Source organism: Ursus maritimus, unplaced genomic scaffold (genome assembly GCF_017311325.1).
Source record: "Ursus maritimus isolate PB19 unplaced genomic scaffold, ASM1731132v1 scaffold_16, whole genome shotgun sequence".
NCBI classification, from domain to species: Eukaryota; Metazoa; Chordata; class Mammalia; order Carnivora; family Ursidae; genus Ursus; species Ursus maritimus.
In genome coordinates, this window is record NW_024424008.1 from 60,739,012 (window position 1) to 60,749,578 (window position 10,567).

The 10,567-nt window shown below is 44.0% G+C and overlaps 1 protein-coding gene across 1 annotated transcript in view; it reads left to right on the forward strand.

Annotated features, from left to right (window-relative positions):
• Positions 1 to 9,789, forward strand: part of LOC103662441 (caspase-12) — a 16,682-nt gene extending 6,893 nt beyond the window's left edge. The window contains 7 exon segments of the mRNA XM_040631277.1: positions 3,036 to 3,076; positions 3,078 to 3,209; positions 4,274 to 4,508; positions 5,111 to 5,257; positions 8,459 to 8,568; positions 8,948 to 9,067; positions 9,623 to 9,789. Of these exon segments, the coding sequence (XP_040487211.1) occupies positions 3,036 to 3,076; positions 3,078 to 3,209; positions 4,274 to 4,508; positions 5,111 to 5,257; positions 8,459 to 8,568; positions 8,948 to 9,046 (764 nt within the window). The 3' untranslated portion in view covers positions 9,047 to 9,067; positions 9,623 to 9,789.
• The last annotated feature ends 778 nt before the right edge of the window (positions 9,790 to 10,567 follow it).

Here is a 10,567-nt window from a genome sequence, read left to right on the forward strand (position 1 = left end):
ACACACACACACACACACACACACACACACACACACAAGAACTGAAAACCTACTGTCTACTCTTCTAATCACTGTTTGTAGCAGTAAACAAGATAAATGAAGAGCCTTCTTTCATGAAGTTGACAGGGTAGTGAAGGTACACAGATAGCAAACACAGAAAAACTATATAGTACAATTCCGGAAATGGACAAGAGAAAAGAGGCGAGGCACGTGGGCCAGGGTGAGCAATTATGAGAACTCACTTGAGGTGCTGTTTCAGTGCATACTTGAGTAGAGAGGGAGGGGGCTGTGCCACACTCTATAGCAAAAGGATGGAAGGGAAGGAAGCCCAAGGGCGCTGAGAAGAAATGGACTTGTCACGTCACAAGGCCAATCTGATGGGAGAGCATGAAACTGGGGGGACACGGTAGGAGGAGCTGTTATGGACTCAGGCTGAAGCTACCATACTACTTTCGGCCTTTTTGAAAGTGAGAGAGAACTGGATTTTATTTGCAACAGAAAGCGTTTAGGAGTTTTTAAGTGGAGGAGTGATAAAGAAGCCCAGCATCAGAAAGGCTAACGGTGTTCAAATATTTCAGTTTAGAGAGAAAAGCTTTTAGACTGTGGGGTTGTACTAACAGAGAGGATGAAAAGTGGTGACAACTCCACCTCTTCTGGAGGTAGAGTCAACAAAGACTACGGATGGACAGACGTGGGCTAATGTAGGAAGAAGAGAAATCAGGATGACAATTGGTTTTCTTTGGCAACTAAGTGAAGGTACAATTAACTGAGGTAGAAGAAAACTTGTAGTTGAAGGAAAACTCAAGAGAAACAGAGAGGCATGGACAAATATTAGGAGTCCTTCCCTGTACATGTCACTGTGATGTGTGTAGTACATCCCAGGGTAGACACTGAATCCACCAGTGGAGTAAACCAAGTTGTTCACAGAAGAACCAGGCCTGGGAATAGCTCTGAGGATTCTGGAGCATGTAGCCAGTAGGTAAGATGGCGTGCCTGCAGACACTGCCTGGGCAGAGTGCTCAGAGAGGATAACAGAGGGTGTAGCGTAGAACGACCCAACTTTTAGATGTGTGGCCGGAAAGCGAGTGCCAGCAGCTTGAGGAAGAATGGCCACAACACACAGCATCACAGAAGCCTGGAGAACACTCTTCACGGAAAAGATGTGTTCTGCCATGTTAAATGCTGAAAAGCAACAAATAGTCAGTGGGAACCTTGATCCCAAGGATTTGAGCGGGACAGTGACAGCCAGTGTCTATTGCATACAAGAACAAAATGAGAGTTGAAAAAATAGTAACAGTGCAAAGGGACACCATCTTTAAAGAGTTGTGTTGAGACGTGGAGCCCAGGCACAGGACAACAGCTGGAGGAGAAGGGCGTGGAGGGGAGGTGTCTGTGAGAGAGAGGGGTGTGAAGGCATGTGATATGCCAGGGAGAGAACACAGGAGGGGGAAGAGGAGACACAGATGGGACAGGTCTGAATAACGTCTGAATAAAGTCAAGTTCTTGCAGGTGAGAGGAAGTGGAATTCAGGGCACAAGGAGAGTCACTTAGATAGGAGGAAGCATATTTCTTCCTTTTTTGGGAGGGGAAGGACAATAGATGGGGAGAGATGCAGGCAAATTAACAGACTGGTTGGTTCAAAAGATGAAATCATTCTCACACAAAAATACCGAAAGGAACAGAAGGCTTGTTTCCCTTTGGGAAACAAAAGGCAGGAGGCACAGGACAGGTACTTGGTGGCTCTTTTCAAGTATTTGAAGGTAACAATTCATTAACAAGCAGTTATAAACTTTTAATCTGCGCCACACAATCATTCTAGATGCTGGAAATACAAAAATTAAACACACCTTCCCTGAAACACAATTAATAAACACACATACAGTAAACACAATTAAGATAAAATATAATCATTGTTTTTCTGGGGAGATTTACATAAAATAATCGAAGCACAAGGTAAGATATATTGAAGCCACAAAAATATTCATGAGCTTTCAGCGGGAAAGGAAATAGACATTTTTCTAGATGGTCCCAATGCATGAAATACATACCGTTGCTTACAAGGTTCACCCTTTGTGATCCTCAGAACCGTTCAGAGTGCTTTAGAACATGCAAGTTCCCCGTTAGTGAAGACATTTCACTAGTGGTAATAACACAGTAGGGATATTGTGAGTAGAGTTCAGATATCTGAATAATGACTTGACTAGGCCAGATAAGCATGAGGCCTCCTTCCAAATCTTGGGTACTGTGCTCCTGTGAGTCTAATGTGCTGGGTATGAAACATTAGCCCACGGCATGGCCACTGACAAACGGAAACTGGTGGTGGGATCAGCAAGAAGCAAAAAGAAAGAGGGTACTCAAGGTTTTTGTTTTTGTCATTTTTTATACAAAATGGTTTTCTTGCTATATTAAGCTTTTTGAAGGGATGGCAGTAAGCGTTTCCAAAGAAGGAGAGCCCAGTGAAAAGAGCTTCGTGACTGCAAGTGGGGGGTGCTCCTCCCTAAAGAGTTATTTTTTTCACTCGTAGTTATTCAGGAACTCCAGGCTTCCCAAATGGACGTGCTGAAGCTTTGTCCCTGTAAGCATTCGCAGGAACCGAAGACTATAAGAGCACAGGAGGTAACACGCTCTGGAGGAACACGTATGACTGTCCACTCAAACCGCATCCTGGGAACTCACTGGGAATTTTAGTTCTTGATACAGATGCCTTTGGATCAGCCCAAAACGTGCAGGATATTATTAGTCATGTCATCTAATTAAGTGGTCCTTCCATCAGATTTCCCGCCAGTTTCAGCCGGTCCTCCAACATACTTGAAACTCTTCCCCACCATCGAACCAAAGCCAGGTCCCCAGAGCCCATGCTCAGCTACACTACGTGCTTTCAGTCTGGAGTCCTGTGTCTTTCGTCATGAGGACCAATTTCCATCCCCAAGTTCTCCAGCCACCCGTTCTGTAATCCTAAGGGCCTGTTTTGGGTGGACTTCGGAGGCAAAAGTGGGGAGGCCGCATGTAACTCACCCTGTGTCTGTTATTTGCAGATATATCCAGTGATGGAGAAGGAGGGCCGAACACGCCTGGCCCTCATCATTTGCAACAAAGAATTTGACTATCTTTCTGATCGAGAAGGCTGTGAAAATGACATTTTGGGGATGCAAGGCCTGCTTGAGAACCTTGGATATTCGGTGGTTATTAAGGAAAATCTCACAGCTCTGGTAATGGCCCAGGATAGTGGGATAAGCTTCCTTCCTTCCCTTTCTATCCTGGACTTCTTCCTTCACAGCTGGAAAAAACAGTGCATGTTACAGGAGTTCTCTTTCTCCAGAATAGGCATCCCTGGGTTTCGGCCTCTTCCAATGCACATTTTTAGAGCGAAGATTTATAGAGTAGTATTTCACTAAAAATGTTGGATCTTTCTAATATTCTCAGTTTGGGAGGCACCGATGACTTGATAGTCTGTGTGAGACACAACTCTGAGGCCTTTATATAATTTCTATATTATGTGTCTAAATGTAAAGCCAAGTACGCAGTCAAAAAAAAAAAAAAAAAGATTGTGAGCACACACACACACAAAGTTGTGATCCTGGCTCGACCAAAAAATATCGGGACAACCACCATGGTTTTGACAAACCATTTCAAACCTCAGAAGGAATTTGTTAAGTGTCTCTAATGTCAATAGGAAACAGTCCCTTAGTCTCTGTCTCACTCTTTTTTAATAAAAACTTAGGGGAACCCCAACATGGAATACAGATGAAAGCAAAGCCTTCTGGTGGGGGACCTGCCACACCTCCCATGCCTTATCCTCCACCTCCCAGCACCTCCACCAGCTTCAGGTTCTACTGAAAACCACTGGGCTACAGGCTGTATGAAAAACCTGCTCAGGGTGCCTGGGTGGCACCACGGTTTGAGCACCCCACTCTGGGTTTCGGCTCAGGTCATGATTTCAGCATCCTGAGACCCAACCCTGTGTTGGGCTCCATGCTCAGCATGGAGTGTGCTTGAGATTCTCTCTCCCTCTGCCCTGCCCCCAGCTCTCTCTCTCTCTCAAATAAATAAATAAATAAATAAATAAATAAAACCAAAAAAACAAAAACCAAAAAGCCCCTGCTAACCTTTACATTCTATATGTCTGATTTCCTGGTTTTACGTCAGAACGAAATTTCTCTTACAATTCCATTCTGTGCACACGGTCTGATTCCTTAATGCCTGCTCCGTCTACAGTTTGAGTGCAAACCGTATATGGAGAGCTGGTAGGTAGTAACTCCGGAGACTCTTTCAGGAAATGAAAGAGGAGCTGAAGAACTTCGCTGCCCGCCAAGAGCACCACTTCTCCGACAGCACGTTCCTGGTGTTCATGTCCCACGGCACCCTGGATGGAATCTGTGGCACAAAGCACAGAGATGAAGAGCCAGACATTCTCTCTGATGACACCATCTTCCAGATTTTCAACAACCGTAGCTGCTGGAGTCTCAAGGACAAGCCCAAGGTCATCATCACGCAGGCCTGCCGTGGCAGTGAGTTGGGCTCGGGGGAACAGGGAAGGGCCATGCACCTTTTTCAATTCGCCCAGCAGCTAGCTTTCGTGTTCCCAGGAAGGAGTGACAGAAACAACATTTTAGAACTGCACTCAGGTCTGGTCCAGACGAAATTAAGTCTGGGAGTGCCTGGGTGGCTCAGTCGCTGAAGCGTCTGCCTTCGGCTCAGGTCATGATCCCAGGGTCCTGGGATCGAGTTCCATGCTGGGCTCCCTGCTCAGTGGGAAGTCTGCTTCTCCCTCTCCATCTGGTGTTCTTTCATGTGCTCACATACTCGGTTGCTCTCTCTCTCTCAAAAAAATAAATGAATAATCTTAAAAAAAAAAGAAATTAAGTCTGTATCATTTTTTAAGAAGTATGAAGCACACTAGAATAATGAATGTCCCGATCCTTTGGGACTAGGTCATTCTAAAATGTAAGTGGGCTCTGTAGAGTTCCCAGTCAGTGAGGTGGTTTTTCTAGTAGAAACAGACTTACATTTTTAATAAATCCCATATCGGAATGTACTGAAGTATGGGCATAGTGGTAGAAGAGATTGTGTGTGTGTAACTCCTTTCATAAGAAAAGGGTCTCTCTCCCAGGAGGTGACGGGGCCATCTGGGTGACCGATATGGGAGAAGCGTTAGCGTGGACGTATTACCAGCCCTTGCAGCGCTACATCTCCAGTGATGCCATAGAAAAGACCCACGTGGAGAAGGACTTCATCGCTTTCAAATCTTCAACTCCACGTAAGTGACTTCAGAGAGCAGTCTCTCAATCTCCTGTCACAGGCTTGGCTATGATCCTACCTGACCACTAACAGATGGACATTTTCTCTCTAATGATAGGTTTTGTAGAGAAGAGGTTTAAAATATTGAGATCATTTTTATAACTAGAAAGCCGTAAGTCTTCATTTTGGAGGAAACTTTCAAAGTAAGCTGGACTTTTGTGAGGGTCCAAACTTAAAATAGTGTAACTGTAAATGAACGGAGTCGTTTCTGTCTGCTTGCTCACCATAGCAGTCACACGGACGTGCATCTTAGTCCCAAAGCTGGTCCACCCGATCACCTACCAGCAGTTACGCAAGGCAATCAGTAACCCTGTAATACTTGCTCCACACGTTCTAGAACCTCTTGGCTGGTTATTTGAATCTAGTCTTAAAAAATTAGTTAACATTCAAATACCTGACTTCGGTATAATATAGCCAACGACTGAAAATCCTTTGGCAGGAAAGACACAGTAGACAGAAACAGAAGATATGCCAAGTCGATCACAGTCAAACCTGCAGGAAATCTATTTAACAGTCATCTATGATATTGTTTTGTGAATGATGTATAGAACTGGGGCAATTTCCAGAATCTAGCTGATACAAGTCACAATTCTTTTTTTTTTAATTTATTTTTTTTTAAAGATTTTATTTATTTGTCAGAGAGAGAGAAAGAGCACAAGCAGGGGGAGTGGCAGGCAGAAACAGGCAGAAGGAGAAGCAGGCTCCCCACAGAGCAAGGAGCCTGACATGTGGCTCGATCCCAGGACCCTGGGATCCTGACCTAAACCGAAGGCAGACGCTTCACGGACGGAGCCACCCAGGCGCCCCACACAAGTCACAGTTGTAAGTTGTAAGTGCTCTGGTGTAGTGATGACAAACTTCGATGTGCACAGAATGTCATTAGATGTAGAGTTCTGATTCGTAGGTCCAGAGGAGGGCCTGCGATTCTGATGGCCCATGAGGATGCTCTGAGTCTAGTCTGGGGAAACAGGAAACAGGCCGCGCAGGGAACACCCATCCCGTACCTGGAACAGCTCTACTTTGTCTCACATGATGGAGTTTGAATGGAGTTTTATTCAAAAGCAGAGCTCTCTACTTTTAGCTACTAACGGAAGTTAAAAAGGCACAAAGGGCCTGATGTACGCTCTAAGAGACTGTTTAAATAAGTGAAGGGCGTGGAGTCCAATATGTGTAATTCCGGCTTTCCTTTGTGTTCCCGTAACGATGAGCTGAGACGGAGCTGGTGCTGGGTGCAGGGTGCACAGCTGAAACAGACGCACAGGCTGAGCCTTTCGGGGTGTAGTCAGAGCAGAGGCACAGAGACGAGCTGAGCAGAAAATACATGCACGACCGCACACAAATAAATAATGATCATCAACTGTGCTAAGTGCTTTCAGGAAAAATGTGTTGAAAAGTGAAGGAGTTAACTGTGTCAGTGGTAAGAGAAGGACAGTGTACACAGAGGACTTAGGAAAGAGAGGAGTTGGAAAACAGGCCCAGTGTGTCTGCAGCACTGAGCCAGGGGCCAGGACCAAGAGGGAGGTCGGAGGGGAGGCAGGGGCCGTATAATTTGAAACCTCATACGTTAGGGAAGGATTTGATGTTTTATGTTGACATGCTTTATTACTAATAGCAATAGGAAATTTTGGTGAAACATATGCCAAAAAATGGTAAGACAGTTTTAGATGAACACTGCGGGGATTCTGGGGGGAATGGGTTATGGTATAGCAAGAGGCGATACAGGGAGGCGGGTTAAAATGTGACTGCAGTATCATGGGCCACAGGTGATAATGCCAGTCTTGGGAAGACATAGCTGTTGAATCCAGAAATAATTAGTATGTAAAATTTGTATAACCTGGTGTTTAGTGGATATGGCAGGTGAATAAAAAGGGGTGACACAGGTGACTCAAGGTCACCAGGGATGATTGTGGTGCCTTCATTAAAATGGTCATCCTGCAAGAAAGAGTGAGATGCCTTCAGCATACTTGAGGAGGAAAGGGAGAGAGTCACAAAGCCTTATGCTTCAGAAAAGAGATCGGCAGCAAGATTTGGGGAGATGCTTGCCTAAGAATGATTGTTAATGTTCTAACAGTGGACAAAGTGATCCAGGAACATTGAACACTGAGAAGACATCCCATAGCGGAGGCTTGAGGAACTGGACAGACGGAAGTCCCAGTTCGCAGAGTGCACTCAGAAAGTACGGCTGGAGGATAAGAAAGCAAAGTAGGGAGAGTATGTGCTGCCAGAGTTACCCAGAAAGAATCTGCGGGAGTTACGGCCAGTTTCTGATTTGAATGACGAATCAGGTAAAGGTGACCTGTGAGGTTTAATGCCTTGGAGGTCATGGCTGGCCATGGGAGAGCCCCGCGTGAACTGGCGTGGGAGGGAGACAACAGTCCGGAGTGAGCACACTAGGAGGTCATGAACATGGTGAGTAAGACAAACCTCAGAAACGTAACTATGAAAGGAAGAAGAAACAGAGAGGCAGCTGTAGGTAGAAGGACAAACGGGAGTCTACTGGCTTTTTGATAATGGGACAGATTGGATCATATTGCCACAGTAACAAGAAGCAGTCACTCGAACAATGTTCGAGATAAAAAAGTACAGGTAAAATATTAACAGTAGCAAACAGTGCAGATGAAAAGGAGGTCCAGACTCAAGGAATGGCAAGATCTAGATTCTTCTTCTTCTTCTTCTTCTCCTTCTTTCTTCTTCTTTCTTCTTCTTCTTCTTCTCCTTTCTCTTTCCTCCTCCTCGTCCCCCTCCCCCTCCTCCTCCTTCTTCTTCCTCCTCCTTCTTCTTCTTCTTCTTTTTTTTTTTTTTTTTTTTTTTTTTTTTTATTAAGTTCTAAAGGAAATTTTTTTTTTTTTTTTTTTTTTTTTTTTTTTTTTTTGATCATGTAGTAAGTGCTAAAGGGAATTCTGTTTTCTTCCACTACCGGCAGCGGTAGGGGGATAACTTTGGCTCTGCCGAGGAACATGCAGGGCGTTTATGACTGAGGGCCCGTGACGGTTTTCTCTGCACCTGCTGTGGAAACCTGACGTCCTAGTTTTATCCAGATTTGTCTGTCTCTCCTCCAAAGCACTGAAAGCAAACTGTGTCCAAACGCTATGGCTCTAACAGTCTTCCATACTTAAATGAAGGCCACATCTCCCAATATTTTAATGCCTTTTATTTGCAGATAATGTTTCTTGGAGATTGAACACAGAGGGCTCAGTCTTCATTTCCCACCTTATCCACTACTTAGGAGAGTATTCTTGTTGTCACCATTTGGAGGAGATTTTCCGAAAGGTAGGGGTCTTCTTGTCTTTTCACTGTTATATCCTGGAAAACTGTGCAACCATTTTCAAACATTTTTGAGGGGGAATCCTGGAAACTCTGAAGCCGTCATGACATGCCTTCCTCTACCGCATGTTTGCTTAAAGAGGAGGTTTTTTTGCAGTACCGCTTGGAACCAGTGTGAGTTTCTCCGACTCTGATAGCCTTGCTTATTCAGAAAATGCTTTTGATGATTCTGTTTTGTTATGTATGCCAAGGAAAAGCTAAAAATTTCTTCTGTGTATACTACCTGGCCACAGCCTTCATCCACTCCATAAATTTTCCCACTCCTAAGCAGGAAGTCCAGATTTCCCTCATAGGAAATCTCTAAAGATTTTCTTCACCACCTTAGGTTCAAAATGCATTTGAGAAGCCGAATATAATGATCCAGATGCCCACGATCGAGAGATTATCCATGACACGGTATTTCTACCTCTTTCCTGGGAACTAAAATCCATATGAAGCATCTCAGGTAAGTGTCTCCAAGCAATGGACTTGGGTGCTCCCTGCTCAGAGTCTGTAATATAATCTAGATAGAGCAGAGAGCAAGGCCAGAGAGCAGCTGCCCACTAGTCAGGGTGTCCTCTGCATTTTCTTAATGGCCTTCGGTAACACTCTGCTTCCATTTGAAATTGTAAGAAACTGTACATTTGATGGTAGCCAGCTAGAAAATCCCTCGGTCTTCATGTTTCTCAAGGACCTACCTAGTGAGTGGAAAATATTCAAATCTGATGCATGCACAAAACTGGCTTTGCTTTTAGACAGTGGGCGTGTGGCTTCCTCCCCAAGAAGTTAGTTGGGCTGAGTCTCATTCCTTCTCTGTGATGAGGCGCACCTGGACCACAGGGCCAACTGATGGCTGCTGGGTCCGTGCTGAGACAGTGAGGCCTCCGTGCAGATCCTCCCCTTTGGGGATGCTGGGCCCATGGCCGTTCTGTGAAGGCACACCTCATAGTAGAGATTAGTTCTATTTATATCTTACCTCCAACAACACCCTGACTTATGTTTTCTTCTATTTTTTTTCCAGGAAAATCAAGCCATTACGTTCTCTGTGAATCTACTATTTTAAAAGGTTACTGTTTGATCGTGAATATTTTTATACCAAACTTCCCACCTGCCCACCCTCAACCAATGCCACGCTCAAACCATGGTCATAGTGTTGTTTAGTTAGTGCTTAATAAATTTTTTTAAAATAATGTTTGTTTTCTCATCTTATTGTAGAAGTTAATCATTTTCACTGCAAAACAAAGTTTAAGTACAGAAAAACATAAAATAATAGTTAATGCATAAATATTATGATTACATTAATAGGTGTCCTGATAGTAAGCAATGATTATATTCTTGGGATGAAATCTTTGTCATAGAGGGTCATTCATTTATTCTCCACTTGAGATAATGTTACTAATATTTGCCTGGGAACTCCCACATTTATATTTATACACTGGGTTCTCATTTATTTTGATTTATGTGTAACTTGGCCATAGGATATTTTTAATAATATTCTGTAATGAACTACAAGCCGTATTTTTTGTGAACCCTTAAAAATCTTTCACAGCCACTCTGGAAAACAGTGTGGAGGCCCCTTAAAAAGTTAAAAATTGAGCTACCCTATGACCCAACCATTGCACTACTGGGTATTTGCCCCAAAGATACAGACGTAGTGAAGAGAAGGGCCATATGCACCCCAATGTTCATAGCAGCATTGTCCACAATAGCTAAATCGTGGAAGGAACCGAGATGCCCTTCAACAGATGACTGGATTAAGAAGATGTGGTCCATATATACAATGGAATATTACTCAGCTATCAGAAAGAACGAGTTCTCAACATTTGCTGCAACATGGACGGCACTGGAGGAGATAATGCTAAGTGAAATAGGTCAAGCAGAGAAAGACAATTATCATATGATTTCTCTCATCTATGGAACATAAGAACTAGGAAGATCGGTAGGAGAAGAAAGGGATAAAGAAAGG